General features: G+C 34.5%; 1 protein-coding gene across 2 annotated transcripts in view; it reads right to left on the reverse strand.

The window, feature by feature from the left end:
• LOC143252655 (sodium-coupled monocarboxylate transporter 2-like) overlaps nucleotides 1-11,702 on the reverse strand; it is a 52,393-nt gene extending 40,691 nt beyond the window's left edge. The window contains exons 1-4 of one of the 2 annotated variants that reach the window (XM_076505133.1): nucleotides 11,093-11,702; nucleotides 9,113-9,235; nucleotides 4,485-4,862; nucleotides 2,538-2,603 (exon numbers count right to left, since the gene is read on the reverse strand). In XM_076505133.1, coding sequence (XP_076361248.1) covers nucleotides 2,538-2,603; nucleotides 4,485-4,856 — 438 coding nt within the window. In that variant the 5' untranslated portion in view covers nucleotides 4,857-4,862; nucleotides 9,113-9,235; nucleotides 11,093-11,702. Of the gene's footprint in view, nucleotides 1-2,537; nucleotides 2,604-4,484; nucleotides 4,863-9,112; nucleotides 9,236-9,549; nucleotides 9,760-11,092 lie in introns of those variants that run through there. The other variant, XM_076505132.1, reaches the window with a different exon arrangement.
• Nucleotides 11,703-16,984: the final 5,282 nt, after the last annotated feature.

Here is a 16,984-nt window from a genome sequence, read left to right on the forward strand (position 1 = left end):
ATAAAATTGCTTTTTTGAGTCTGCAAAGTAAAATGTCACATGTTTAGTTTGAATTTAATTCTTTATTCGTTTATTTATGTAGTAACTCGATTTTAGTACTATGTCTCATGATAACTTCAGTCTTTCCACATAATCTTACACAAATGAAAAATATAAATTGTACCTGGAATCGTAATACGAATTTAATTTACAAACGTTGTATGAAGACTATTGCGGTATTTCATAAGCTAAGATGTTTACAGTATATTAGTGTATTTTGAAGTTTTGTTAATAAATGTATTATTATGCTCATCGTTTTACATTTTTGTTGTTATGATAAACAATAAATACGTTGGATTTGTAAAATGTGATAGAGTAATTACGTGATTTGTAATCTAATGTTCTTTTAAAATTATGATTTGCAACTATATATTTCCAGTTATATTCATTTGTGAAAATGTATTTGGTGAGCTAACAAGCTAAACTGTAAATAAAGTGAAGCTACAGAAATAGAATTTCTAGTTTTTCTGTCAGTTTTATAAAAATGAGGGCATTTCTTGTTTTAGCCTTAGCCAAACACATGGGTCAAAGCTTTCTAAACTAGCCATCAGGTGGGATGCATCAGTAATAGGTTGAAAGAGTGACCTATCAGGCCTTGTATTATTTTATTAATGCCTATTACTGAAGAAAATTCATTAACATCTGTATGAATATGTTTTAGGATAATTCAGTAAACATTACATCTAATCCATCAAGAAAAAGATCTGTGAAAAGTTATCTACAGAAAGGTATGAATAACACATTTATAATATTACTAGCTGAACATAGTTATCTACATAGATCCTTTAAACTTAAACAGAACAATTTAGGTTTTGAAGCTAAACACGAGATTTAAATAAGCGTACTTTTCAGGACAATTAAATGTTGTGTATTAATCATAGAAATGATTAACAATAAGTGTTTTACCAATAAATGGTCAGAAAATGCAAAAGGTATGTCATGCAAATTAAATGTGGGAGAAAAATTTATAATCAGCAAGTTAAATGCATACAAAACTATTAAAAATATATTCGGCTGTCTCTTTCAATATTTATAAAGGTAAAACACTAGGAAGGATAAAGTTTTCAGGAGAGATAATTGTAAAAGTTCGTAAGGTATGTAATTGGCTACAATATTTCCCTTTCTTAAATAATAGATAATATGCATGAACAATCTCACATGTGTAACAGTATTATAATAGTTGTCATTAAAATAATGGTTTTACTTGTAGCTTTTTAATTCAGTCTGGACAGTGATGAAGTAGTCAGATGTATAGACACCATTTGCCAGCTCATCATCCCATTGAACAATCCATAGAGTAATACTATATACCACAGCAGTACTAAGCCTAATTTAATCTATCTTTGTAAAATATATGTAATAGTGTTAAATATCTAAATAAAAATTATGAACATAATCTGAAACAAAACCAAATCTGTATGCAATCGTGCAGAACCACAGTTGCGCTATCCACCTATAAATATGTTATCTGTCTTTTTAAAATGTAATTAGTATTATACTTCTAAAGCGAAACTGTAATTGTAATAATTCTAAGCATAATGTTATACAAATTAGATTAAATTATTAATTCGAAGAATGAATGAGATTATGAAGTTTATGACTCATTCTATATCACCCTCTGTTGAGTTTATTATATTAACGTGGAATTATGAGCCTAAGACATCAGCGTTTTTTGACGCCTTTATGTAACAGTTATACAATCCCCATGTGTATTTATAACCTAATAACTATGTAACCCTCAGGCGTCGGAATATTATGTAATAGTTATATTACTCTCAAGAGACATCACCCTTCTGAAGTGGCATCTTTGGGCGGTCAAATGCGCGGATAATTACTTTGGTCTCTAACTCCTGTAATATCTCAGGACGTGAGATCAGTCTAAGATGTTTCAGTTAGTTCTAATTAAATAAATCTTTATGGTGATGTTATAAACACTGATTAATAAATAGATGCTACAAATAATGCAAACACTCTACCTTTCTACCAATTGTTTTCGAAATAAAGTCATTATTAATAACGTCTACTTAAAGATAGTTGTCTATATAGATGAGAATCACAAATGAATCCATTAAACATTGTAGCTAATTTAACTCTGTACTGTTAATATAAGGAAGCTGAGATTAGAGAAAATATCTTAGAAAATTAGATTTCAGAGAACGAGATATTCTACTAAATGTATCAATGGGTAATCTGACAACAGCTGTTTATTCTGTTCCGAAAATTTGGAATAGCAGAAATTACTTGTGATAAAAAAGAATACCAAGATGTACTTTATGTAATTCATGTATCTCTGATTTAGTCTAAGTAGTACTGACAGGAAGAAATGTTTGCCGAAAGACCTATCTAAAGAGTACACGACAAAACTAAAAGAAAAACTATGTTTTAATATTTTTATCTCAACTTAAATTTATATAAAAAACAGAATAAGAACCTTTGATATAACTTAAAAATTTTTTATCGTGTAATCAAAATAGTTTGTAATTACGTAAATTACTCACCATTTCAACTATGAAAAGCGCAGAGCCTATAATCCTGAGAGTCAGAGAGAAACGTTTCTCTAAATACTGTGAAATAAAAATAATTGTCTCTTTCAAAATGTTGTTAAACTTTTCTGTGTTAACAAAAATATGTAATAATAAAAAATAAAACTTGGATTAAATGTGATAATATTTGGATTCAGAAAAAACGCTTAGGATGTCATTTCTACCACTTGTGTACGGTGACGTCTGGAAGGTTTTTTTGTTACTTATGTTCTTTTCCACTCTAATCAGTCGAATGTGTGACATGATTTAATTTGATTAGTTTGATACCGTCTCTAATTTTAATTCACATTAACTTAGAGAACGAAGCCAAAATCCCCTACTGATTGTATTGAGAAGAACTCTTAAATAAAATGTCATGATACAGGACATCGGTTTGAAGTAAAACGATTTTTATGACCAAATTTAAGTGTGGTGAACTCCACTGGATAATAATGTTAAAATAATGGTTTGTTGCTAGAATAACAACGTACTTTTACAAAATACAGCTATGTAAGACAATATACACTAAATTTGATATTCGTGAATTTCATTTTGTAAACAAAAAATTCATTATAACTTAACATGAGCTCTAAGCTAAGGTTTAACAAGTTCTCTTTAAGTGTAGTTACGTAGTTTGAGCTAGAAATGTTGTCATATTATCTTAAAACTTTAGAGTTGGAAGATGCGTCATAAGAAGACTTAACCATTCGTACAAAATCAATTGTTAATTTCTTATGTATATTTTATATATTTTTCAACTCCACAGTGTTTATAATAATTTGAAAAAATTCACACCTAAGACTATTTATTTTTATCTACAGTACAGCGAAAGAAATAATAATCAGGTTATCTGATTGTCTATTGTCTTTAAGTTAAATTAATCAAATCATACATGAAGATACTTTGATCTGTTAGTTGCATCAGATAAACATGATTTGTACAACCTTTAGGTTGTTTGTGAACGGAAGAAAATAATACACAATCATAATGTTAATATTAACATTCTTGTTTAATTTTAACTCTAAAAAATTGTCATAATTTCTCAGAAATGGAAAAACAAACGAAGTCTTCAATAGATTGATCTGGTAACTGTATGTTACTTTTACACGGTATGGTCATTATAAACTGAGTGTGTGTGTGATAGAAAGAGAGAGAAAATTAATAAATAAATCAAAAAGTGTGAACTTTTAACAACAGAAATAGACAAGGGGTCTTTGATAAAGTTCTACACCATATAATTCCTTTTGTCTTAATGTCATAATGTCCACTAAAATCGATGTGTCTCAGCTATAGTAGCCTAATTCAGAACGTCGTTTTCCCTTTAATTAACAATCTTTATGGGCAATATGTTAGAAACTGATAATGGTAATGGTGAGACTGCAGAATTATTTAACATATGTGTAGTCTATTCTATCTTATAAAACATATGTGTAGTCTATTCTATCTTATAATACCCCGTTGGTACAGCAGTAAGTCTACAGATTTACAACGCTTAAAATCAGGGGTTCTATTTCCCTTAGATGGACTTAACAGATAGCCTTTGCTGTAAGAAAACACACACACTCTATCTTATTTATTTATCAGTTGATTATTTAAACACTATCACGTGAAAGGTTTTCATACATGCTTCACAGAACTGTCAGAAACTCTTAATGGTAACGAAGGTACTGGGTTAAACATAGTGTACAGCTTTCTAGAAGTTGGCCGTGGTCTAATGTTAATCGTTCCTGAACAGTGAATCCGAGAGTTCATGGTTCGCTCTATGAATGCTTGCCGTGTTATGCAAGCGTTGGTGTACCATAAGAGTGACAGTCAAACCCCACTAGACAAGAGTAACTTTAGTTTATCAGTTCACATTTAGGTATAGTTATGTGACAAATTAATTTATGTCACTTTAGAGTAAACATAAATAAGCTTAACTACCTCATAGACACTAGTCACTCCTAAAGTGTGGAAAACAGGCAGATAACAGTAAGCAGTCAACGGCATTACAATGAAGTAAGACATACAGATCATCCAGTATTGCGTGCCGTGCTGATACACTTCTACAGGGGTCCCCAGTAACGTGATGGCTGATAAAAAGCTAGCCAGTACAGACACAGACACGGGAAATACACTCATGGACCGATCACCCATCAAGAATTCATTGGTGGTACTTTGTTTGCTTCCACTACAAGCGTAGTAGATACCGATGGCAGCCGATACAGTTAACATCCCTGCAAACACTACGTAGTCTGATATACCGAACCTTCTGGCCAGGTCAACGGCCGAGACGACTGGGATTGGAGTAGACATGATATTCTAAAAAGGAAGACTCAGTTACTTTGTTTTTCATCTTATCTCATCTAAGAAGCATATAGCTACTTTATTGTAACATTTTCTTTAATCTGTAATCTATAATCTTAACATTTTCCTATGCTATCTTTATGTAAACAACGGATATGAGTTTAACAAGCTACAAACTAACAAATAATCACTTTTTATCCAAACAAAGAGAAATGTGTAATAAGTGTAGCGTAATAAACTTTTATACAACGTAAGTTGCAACTTCAAATTTCAGTAATGCTTACCTTCACCCATACAGGTTTTACATGAATTTATCGTCACAAAAACTGCTCTATTCTACACATTTGCACATATCGCTATTGAACATTGTCACATCCACTTTCTAGTCTCATGATTACAACTGAAAGTCCAGTATTTCATGCTGCTTTTACACATTATTACGTTCAGTATCTGGTCTCATTCAGAAGAAACAAAAGTTTTAGCCTGTCAAGTTATTGTTCAGTATTCTAGGTAATATAAATGTTTAAAACGTCATATTATAGTTTAATATTGCCACATTCTCTCTATATATATATTTAAATATTAGTCAGGTGTTACCACTTTCTATGTAGGGATGGCTCAGATTGTTACGCGAAATGGCATTATCTCTTGAATAGGCTATTAGATCTATACAATACTTTATGGTGTTTCCTTTTATAACAATATCTATATAATGTATTTATCCATACCATTGGAATGTCTGTAAATATCATAGAAAAAAGTTTGAATTTCTCGTTTTTCTTTCTTTTGTTTCTGTTTTAATTACATGATAATTCAAAATCCAAAAGAATAGTGCCAACTAATTTCACTGAGGTGACTTAGTTTCAAACGTTGTATCAGTTTTTTATAGTATTATTAATAATTTTAAAAAATCATAATTATAATGTGAACGATGTTATCTTTATCCTTTAAAGTTAGCTTTCCAAGAGAAATTTGATACCCATTAAAAAATGTGAATACCAATAATGGATAAACAATAAATATTACAACTGGAACCTCATTGTGTTTAATAGTTGATTATAAATACAACCTTCATATGTCTCTAAAATATTGGAAAACCAAGCAACCTAGTAAAGAAAAACTTTGAAAAAAAAAAAGGTTGTTGTTTGTAATTGAGCACAAAGTTGCACAATGGGCTATCTTTGCTCTGCCCACCACGGGTATCAAAACTCGGATTCAATAAAGAAGTAAATGTAGCGGTGGCTGATTTCTGTCCTTCAAAAACAATGCAAACAAGATAGTAGGGATGGCAAGTTAATTCTAAAATAACTGTGTGATAAAACTTATTTATCTCTTAGTATACTTCGAGTTCAATATGTTTGTGATTTTTTATTGTGAAGAAAAAGATTCAACTTTATTTGACGTATTGTCAAGCGTCTGGTTTATTATATCATTGTACAATGTTCACACCGTTTATTCAGTCGCACGCATTACTATCCAATTTCAACACGCCATAGAATCCAAATTTTATATCACAGCTTAGAAAACTGTCCCATTCAAGCTCAGATTTCTATATCACAAATAAATTGTTTCAACTGCAGTCCAGGCTGATTTATCGCTCACAATTAAACCGCTTTGTTTTGTTTGTTTGGGAATTTCGCACAAAGCTATTCGAGGGCTATCTGTGCTAGCCGTCCCTGATTTAGCAGTGTAAGACTAGAGGGAAGGCAGCTAGTCATCACCACCCACCGCCAACTCTTGGGCTACTCTTTTACCAACGAATAGTGGGATTGACCGTCACATTATAACGCCCCCACAGCTGGGAGGGCGAGCATGTTTAGCGCGACGCGGGCGCGAACCCGCGACCCTCGGATTACGAGTCGCACGCCTTACGCGCTAGGCCATGCCGGGCCCAATTAAACCGCAAAACGAAACTTGCCAGTCACTTTTAGACCTCCTTCGTCATGAGAGACATATGGTTGAGGGTAGGTTTTCAGATGCGAGTGTTATATGTCACTTCCTCAGAATCTACATTTTTTCCCGCATGTTGAACGGGCACGTCAACAAGTGTTTCTATATCAATTCTGAATTTCTACATTCGTGAAGCTGCTATATCACCGTTGAAGTATTGTACTTCAGTCTGTTGCATACCAAATGAATTATTGAACTGAAACATCCATCTGTTGGTTATTATTATATTGTAGAAGACATAATGTATCCTGTTGTGTTACTTTAGAAATGTTATATCAACAGCTGGTTTTATTACGGTGTTGGATGTGGGTGAGTGGTTACCGTGACGTACAGTTGGTACTTCTATGATGTTCGTCTGCCGCAAAATCGCTCTCTGCCATTTCAACTTACATGTACATTCTAAACATCACACCCAAATCCTGCTATTCAACTGAAATAGTTCGAGAGCTCTTTAAGTCTAAAATTACGGACAATCAACTCAGTTATTCCTTTTTGGCCCGGCATGGCCTAGCGCGTAAGGCGTGCGACTCGTAATCCAAGGGTCGCGGGTTCGCGCCCGCGTCGCGCTAAACATGCTCGCCCTCCCAGCCGTGGGGTGTATAATGTTACGGTCAATCCCACTTTTCGTTGGTAAAAGAGTAGCCCAAGAGTTGGCGGTGGGTGGTGATGACTAGCTGCCTTCCCTCTAGTCTTACACTGCTAAATTAGGGACGGCTAGCACAGATAGCCCTCGAGTAGCTTTGTGCGAAATTCCCAAACAAAAAAAAAAATATTCCTTGTTTTATTTAGCACAAACATCCGAAAAAAATATTTTGTTCTGTTGGGTACTGTAATTTCTTAACTCCATCATTAAATTGTGAAAACGTTTCCCATGATCTATCAAAGTTAGGTTCATAATATACTACGAATACTGTGTTATGATTGAACTGAAATTTTCGCTCATTAGGCAACTGCATCATTATAAAACTCCCAAATACGCTGTCCAGGTAGTTTAAACAGTACTGAATAATGGTACACGCTGTCCAGGTAGTTTAAACAGTACTGAATAACGGTACACGCTGTCCAGATAGTTTAAATAGTACCGAATAACGGTACACGCTGTCAGGTAGTTTAAATAGTACCGAATAACGGTACACGCTGTCAGTAGTTTAAACAGTACTGAATAACGGTACACGCTGTCCAGATAGTTTAAATAGTACTGAATAACGGTATATGTAGGTTAGAGTTTTCTTTCATGTTACGTATATTTCACTTGTTAGTTTCGCTGACAAAATGTCTATTAAAACTGTTCACTTTATACTGTTCATGTTACTCTAATTTCTATTTATAACACTCATGGTCAAGTGTGTTATATCACTGTTCAACTGTCAGTCGGATAACGAAACCATGTTGTGTAATTATTATATCTTCAGCCTTGATAATTAATAGTTCTCTAAACAAAGATTGTGAGAGAGATATTGACAGAAACCTAAAAATATGAGAAATCGAATTTATCTAGTTCTCTAAAATTTAGTACCTGGAGTCAAAAACAGAAATAAAGTTAACTACTTCCTACTAGTGACCTTAAAAGAGTGAAAATTAGGTGGTAAATGAGTTTGTTGTATATCATTATAGTGGGTGTATTTTATGTAATTAAAATTTGTTAAGGATTAATGAGTGTTTAAAACAATCATGATCCAATTTGAAGTATTGTATTTGGAACTATTTCTTCCATTGTCAGTATCCTAGATCTAATGGTTGTGCTTTCTCACTATACTTCAGTTTTGTAACTTAAGTAAGTCAGGTGATATACACTAAAATACGTCACAAAAATCCAGCCTCATTATCCATAGATACATAATTGTCGATAAAGTAGTAATTTCTTGAATTCTTGTTACGATGCTCTTATTCATTACTGACATCCTTGACATGATTGGTACCAGTCCATTTTTCCCTAATGAAACTAACGTTCATTGTGATAACATTTCACTGTTCAATGATTGAGAATTAATTGTGAACCAAAAATATTAGTGCAAAACACGTCACCTGGGGCATGATGTTTCTATTTGTGACGCTTCGACAGTACATTGGCACATGTGAAAAGTTTTATGAAGTGCAAGTGACCCGTTGAAGTATAAATACGTCCTAATTACAGTATAGCTTAATGATAAGTAACATACAAGGTATCTGATACCACTAGAAAAACATTAAGAAATATCTAGAAGAAAAGTTAATAATTGTTTTGGTAAGAAAAATAGATTTACTTAATTATATCCTTTCAAAAAAATATATTTATTTATTTACGTATTTCATAGATTGAGAAGTCATCAACTTACTGTGTTTCAATGAGGTGACGTTATATGTACACTGAACCTTTGCGACTGGTAGATTTCAGATGAAATAACAGTTGGTAACGGTAACACGAAGCAGCACTGACAACAGCATCTAGTCGACCTAGGCTAAAAGAGAAAATTAAAGCAACGTATTATTCAACTATACTGAGTTTAATGCACATTGATATCTGTAACTTCAGACAAGTGTTCTCGTTTCACAACTAAATTTATAATTTGCATCAAGTCAGGCAGAAGTTTTCTAGTACTATTTTAAACCGCTAGGACAATATTTACGTGAATCTTGAAAATGTAATTTGCACGTTTAGTTTGGTTCGTTTTGAATTTTTTTCGCGCAAAGCTACACATGGGCCATCTGAGTTAGCCGTCCCTAATTTTACAGTGTAAGACGAGACGGAAAACAGATAGTCATCATCACCCACCGCCAACTCTTGGGCTACTCTTTTACCAACGAATAGTGGGATTGCCAGTAACATTATAACGCCCCCATGCCTGAAAGGACGAGCATGTTTGGTGTGACGGGATTTGAACTCGCGACCCTCGGATTACGAATCGAGTGCCTTAACCACCTGGCCATGACAGTCTGCAGGTTTAGTTCTAATCTAGTTTTCCTGAGCTGAAAGAAAAAATAAAGTAACGTATTTTTCAACTGTACCGAGTTTAATATGCATGGATACAATGTAAAGGTACTGTAGTTAGTAGATGTACATTTCATCTGGTGGTAGAACTAAGTAGCTTTAAAAATTGTAGATAAAACAGTAACCTAGAAAAATAATAAAACAGTTGTTTAATTTTATTTAGAAAGAATTTTTTTTAGAACCAATTAGAATATCTCAGAAAGAAAGGACTTTTTCAAGGCCCGGCATGGCCAAGCTTGTTAAGACGTGCGATTCGTAATCTGAGGGTCGCGGGTTTGCATTCTCGTTGCGCCAAACATGCTCGCCCTTTCAGCTGTTGGGGCGTTATAATGTGACGGTCGATCCCACTAATCGTTGGTAAAAGAGAAGCCCAAGAGTAGGCGGTAAGTGGTGATGACTAGCTGCCTTCCCTCTAGTCTTACATTACTAAATTAGGGACGGCTAACACAGATACACCTCGAGTAACTTTGTGCGAAATTCAAAAAAACAAACAGACATCTTCAATCTGTTTTTTTTCTGAAAATCAAGTTTCATGTCGAAGATATCAAAACTTTTGCTAATTCAATATGCCAAACTCCAATCACAATTTTGATTTACTGCATTAAGCTCCAAACTATCGACTTATTGTACTAATCACTACGGGTGTAGTCGCTGTGCTACATTGTACTGAGTAATCTTATATTTATTTCTTGCCGCACTAGTGTAAAAAATTAAACAAAAACGATGAAAACTCCCATTTTTTAAAAATGTAAGATACATAGTTAATCACAACGGTATTGGGTTGGGGTAACTGTGATAATTATGGTACCTTCAGGAACCCTGCAACTATAACCATATCAGTCATGAGCACGTATGTACATGCATACATAACTTATAAGATCTTTAAAAACATTGTGGTTATATAGACATCAATAATTCTAAAACTAAAATGAATGTTTGAATCCTGAGAGCATTTACAATGCTATTATTGGTTGTCTTTTAAGACAAACACCACACAGTTGGACTCATATATTCTATCACTCGCCATACATACGTATGTAAACCCGTTATGTATCAGTAACTTCAGGTTTCTATAGCAATTTAGTGATATAAATATAATTATACTTTTTAATAAATTTGTAGACATCCAAGTGACAAGTTATCAAGGCAGTGTTACAATAGGAAAAAAAACATACATTACAAACAAAGGACTTTAAAAAGCTGACAATTAACAGTAACAATAAATGTGAATGTTTGTGCACATGCTACTTCTTTACAAATACAATATATTAACGTGGAAAAACTTAACGAATTTAACAAAACTGAACTTTAGAAAAATGTCCTTCACCTTTACCATACTAGTTCTTTTTTTATTTTCCTAGGTGAACTTTGCTTCAAGTCAGCTACGTATCCATATCCTGTGGGTATCCGAGGTAAGCTAATTAAGTAGACAATTAGTTCCTGGGGTCAGGCAGTCGTCCTTCGCTCTGCTCGTAAGGTTTTAGCAGTTTTGACAAACAGCACCTTTTCAGAGCGGGGCCAATCTTTGGATCTAAAGTCCTGATTGGAATTTCTCAACACACTGCTAGTTCATTTTTCATGTGGATGGGTAGGAGGGACAGGAGTGCCCACAGGAAATCCGTTTTCACCAGTCGAAGCCGATAGTGCCCAAGATGTTTATTTGAAGAGGTTCGTGTGAGAGGGTATTGTGGCAGTTTGTTTCTCTTTCTTATCTATTTTTGAATTTCGCGCAAAGCTACACTAGGGTTATCTGCGCTGGCCGTTTCTAATTTAGGAATGTAAGACTAGAGGGAAGGCAGCGAGTCATCATCATCCACCACCAACTCTTGGGGTACTCTTTTACCAACGAATAGTGGGATTAACCGTCACATTATAACGTTCCCACAGTTGAAAGGGCGAGAATGTTTGACGCGACGGGGATTCGAACCCGCAACCCTCATATTACGAGTCGAACGTCTTAACCCACCTGACCATGCCGGGCCGGTACTGTGGCAGAGTAATTAGAAAAATAAATAAAAACAGTAACAGTTTATAACAGGAGATAGCACTGACAAGAGCATCTAGTCTTCATAAGCTGAAAGAAAAATATAAACCAAAGTGTTATTCATCTATACCGACTTTATATTATTCATCTATATTTCTCATTAAATCTTATGTTTAGTCACGTCGTGTGAGAAACGAGAGTTATACATCGATGTCTGAAATATTATGGTAGTGGATGTAGTTACACATGTCGTTCCTTAACTGGTAAGTAAATAAGCTATCAGGGGATCCTTGGCCTTAATCGCTTTAGTTTTCATCTTCATGATGCTTTGAAGGATTGGATGAAGTTGCTGGGGTCGTTTGTTTCAAATTACGAATGTTATTGCGTAATGTTTTCCACATTGTATGCCTAAAAATGCACAAAAATTCTTTAACTTGAGACGAATCTGAAACATTTCGTTACGTACAGCTTGTGACATGGATTTTTTGTTACGAAAACCATTTCTTTACTGCACATCCAAGTTACCATCACATCGTTACGAAAGGTTTCGTTTCAAGTGTTTTCTTGTGATTGGTGAACTTTGTTAATAGATTTACCACTAATTCGCTCCTCTCTCGCAAAAGGAAATAAAAGTTTTTGAAGTTTAACATTTTTTTCTTGCAGACAGAGATCAAGATTTCTTTATTGATGGACATGGCGTGTGTACACTTGAAACTTGTACTGCCATCAAGGAATAGCCAGACAGCTATCAGAAACGGTTTCACATACATCAAATTAAGGTATTGTGGTAATGTGTGCAACGACTTACGCGTAGAATTCAAGTGTACGTTAAGTATGTATATTTGTAAAAATCTGACTAAATAAATTATGTGAAACAATGATACATACATTATGTTTGCAAATGTCCGCATTTAAAATTTAAAAAATTGTGTATATTTGGAATTTAGCACCAAGCTACATAATGGGCTATCTGTGGACTCTCCATCATGGGTATCTAAACCCGATTTTTAGCGGTGTGAGTCTGTAGACATACCGCTGTGCCACTGGGGACATGTTCAATTTTTAAAGGTGTTTTGAATTGAAATCAAAGTATGTTGAAATACAGTAAATGTTTTTGTAGACTTAAATCGTTTTCGCTGTAATTTAATGTTTTGTATAACTGTTCATAACACCCCTGTCCTACATCGTGCATACAAAGTAAGACACCCTCTCACTCTATTGTGTTATGTGATTCTTGAATGGTCTCCATACGACTGTACAATGTGCGATCTATCATTATTTTTCATTCTCACTATTCCATTTTCTATTTAAAAACTAAATGCCACAAAAATAGTGTTCGTCACAAGAAATGTCACGTAACAAAAATTATGTAACAAGAATGTCTGTGTCACAAGTTGTTCTAGTGACAATGTGACGGTAAAGAAATATTCAGTAATTAAATATACGTAGCAAAATGTCCAGATCCCCTTTAAACAATTTTTTTAAATATTAAATCCCATGTTAAGTTATCCACGATAGTTTCTTCCGCGGTTTTGGGGCCAGCAGGGCTACATTTGGCATACAGACTCGAGATGTTCTTATCTATAGCACGATGGCTGAAAAAAACTTGTTGCATCACCAAATTATTTTACACTTTTATTTGGAGTCGTCGTCAGTTTCTGGACCCTAATGCATGGAAAAATATGTAATTTTTTCCCACCGAAATATGTATAATTTTAATTATAGCGGAAGAGAAGAAATAATAATAAATATTTTACAGCCGCTGCACATGAGGTCCAGAAACAAGATATCTTGATTATTCGTCGACTGTAGTCCAGAGAACTGCCAAGAAAGAAATATTTCCTCTCTAACAAGATGAGGCTCATCTATGTCAAAACAGTATGCTAGCTGCACTGTAAAGTAAGCTCTTCTTAAATGAACCAAAGCTCAAGACGCATGGGTCTGATGGAGAGAACTTTGTACGATGTCGAAACGAAAAAACAGTTTGTCTTTTTATCCAATCCATCTTCCTTGGAAGTAGCTGTGAGGGATTCATACAGTTATGTGATATGGCTACGCGTTTCTGGTCAGGATGTGGGACTCCTGCATTTTGTGAAAGGTATTATTGTCAATGCCAATGGCCAGTGCACATTCCATAATGATTCTGCTTCATCCCACAGGGTTGTATGTTGTAGAAGGGAAACAAAGAGGAAATTTTGCTCTGCATTTCATTGCTGTAGAGAAAGGCTCAAGACACAATACTGGCCAGGCATCAGCACAGATCTTGACCTTATCAAGGTCTTCTCAAAGGTAATGAGTGACAAAATGTAAAAGGAAAAACCAAGAAACACCTGGGAACTGCATGAAGACATATTTCAAGTGTGGCATCGTAAACCAGTTCCTAACCACATTCAATCTCTTGTACAATCCATTCCATGGGGTTACCAAACAGTTTTTAGACCAGAGGAGTCAGAACCAAATAACAAAACAAGAAACGTGTACAATGCTGATAAACCATTTGTGGATAGTGAATTTTCCAGCATTAATGACATACCGTGAAAATTATAAACTCTAGTGAGTGTTTTTCGACTTACAATTTCTGTTAGATAAAAAAAGAGCAAATATGGAAGAGAACTTAATATTTAATCCTAAGTTAAAAATATTTCTTCAATTAGTTATAATGTTGTTTCAAATATAGATTTCCCTTTCTTCAGATAAAGGAAATACAATCATAAACAAAAATGATCAAGATGACCGAATGTTTTTAAACCCATTAAGCTTACCCCCTGCTACCTTTCAAAATATCAAATTCATATGTACAGAAATACCTGAGGACAGTTGCTTAATTGTTACCAAAAATGTTTCAGCTAAAAAGAAATTATTTTGAAGATAAATTTCATTCATTATTTTAATATTTTTACATTAACAGAAGAAATTCAAAAGTATCTTCCATTATCCCTGTTATTCGTTACATTCCAGTAATGATAAAATTTTACATGGCTACATCTGTGAATGACGTTTGACATTAACTAAGACGAAACTACACATGCAAAGCAATAAGTCTGAAAGTTTATAACAACCAATAAGGACCGGTATAGCCACGTGGTTAGAACGCTTGACTCCTAATCCGAGGATCGCAGGTTCGAATCTCTGTCACACCAAACATGCTCGCTCTTTCAGCTGTGGGAACATTATAATATGACGGCCAATCTCACTATTCGCATCATATCATAAACTTAAGACCCTTGATCAGAGATGCTACACTTGGCTCCTCTTATGATTTAGGGACAGTAGCATCATGTCCTAAACTTGAGATCCTTTGATCAGAGATGCTACACTTGGCTCCTCTTATGATTTAGGGACAGTAGCATCATGTCCTAAACTTGAGATCCTTTGATCAGAAAGGCTACACTTTCTTCTTTCTCTGAGTTAGGGAAACTTATATGATAGGAAAGGTAAACAACTGGAACCTGCAATTTCGAAATAATTAATATTTCACGAGATCTGCGAAATCGTTTGGTACTGATATTACTGAAACAATAACCCTCAAATAAGTATGTTAATGACCGTTGTTCGTAGTATGAGCTCAGATGTTTTCCTACTACAGTTTCGTACGACATTTTGTATCCTTCATACGTTAATATGGAACTACATCTTAACCTCAAACTGTAAATTGTCCCACTTTTCTTCTTTATTATTTTTTTATTCGTAAACAACAAAACATATTACAAGTGTGTAAAATTCAAACCTGGAATATAAAAAAGACTACTTTTTTAATAAGCTAATCTGAATTAAGTATTAACACTGATTGAGCTCATGACTATTACGACCCTAATACTGAGTCGAAAGGCACGCGTTACTAAATAGTGTAACTAGGGATAATGGTCTGTGCAATAATGAATAAGTTTACATTTTTTTTAGTAAAATTTGATTACCTACTGTGTGTTTAAAATATTTACGTATCTCTCACTTTAGTTTGTATTTTGTACTTATGATTAGGCTAGTGTAATTATCTCGTAATTTTGAAGTGCTGACCACAGGGAAGGCTGCTAGTCACCAGCACTATTATATTCACCATCTACGCTAGAGAATTTTCTGTAATTCTTCTTACACGCCCAATATTTTGTGGAATCGCAGGGTTTCAAAACGGGGTTCGCCACCTTCGACATTCGTAGCCATACCACGGAGCTAACTTTCATCTTATTATGTCAGCCATGTTATGTTTTCTCTCTGTTACGATATAGGTAATCAAACAACCCTGAGTGCTGGTATTAAACAATGTATATAAGAGAGATGTCTCGGTTCTTTTCATTGCTTACTTTCAGTTTGATGGCCGTGTTTATACAATGTTGCCTAACTATGCAATATTAACAGGAACAAGTTTCTGGAAAATACTACATCGTTAAGCCTAATTTACACCTCTCAACAAAGCACTCACTCCACAGACTTTTCCATTCTACGCAGATGTCTACTTCCAATACTACGTTATAGTAAACTACCACGGGAAGACTTCACAGTTGTGTAGTGCATTGCTGCGTCTCAAAATTCGTCGATCATATTTCTCAAGAAAGAGGTCGTTGGCTTCGAGCTGCAACTTTGGTATTATTCTATTGTTATCTTGCTAATTGAACCAGGAAGTATGTTCAACTTCACCGCATTGAATTTCAAATATATAATTATCTCTAGTAGTTTCAGTAACACTAGAAGTTGTTGTCATTTAATCTTCCACTTGTACCTACTTATAATATTGTATGTATCTATGACAGCTTCAAATATTCACACAATATTTACCTTCACTAACAAACTAAGTACAAGCTGAAACCACCACAATTTAAATTGAATCTAATTATAGCAAGTGAACACACATGACTGTTAAAATCTAAACTTTAACTGTAATTTTGATCCCGCCCTTTTTAACCTGGCCATGTGGTTAAGGCACTCGTGTCGTAATCTGAGGATCGCGGATTCGAATTCCTGACACACCAAACATGCTCGCCCTTTCAGCCATGGGGGCGTTATAATGTGATGGTCAATCTCACTATTCGTTGGTAAAAGAGTAGCCCAAGAGTTGGCGGTGGGTGGTGATGTCTAGCTGCCTTCCCTCTCGTCTTAAACTGCAAAATCAGGGACGGCTAGCGCAGATAGCCCTCAAGTAGCTTTGTGCGAAATTCAAAACAAACAAACATCTCAAAACAGCTAATATGGGTATTAACACTTTTATGGATAAGCAGAGAACGACGTTTTGACATTTTAAGG

The sequence above is a fragment of the Tachypleus tridentatus genome, chromosome 6 (assembly GCF_004210375.1).
Source record: "Tachypleus tridentatus isolate NWPU-2018 chromosome 6, ASM421037v1, whole genome shotgun sequence".
In the NCBI taxonomy this organism is placed as follows: Eukaryota; Metazoa; Arthropoda; class Merostomata; order Xiphosura; family Limulidae; genus Tachypleus; species Tachypleus tridentatus.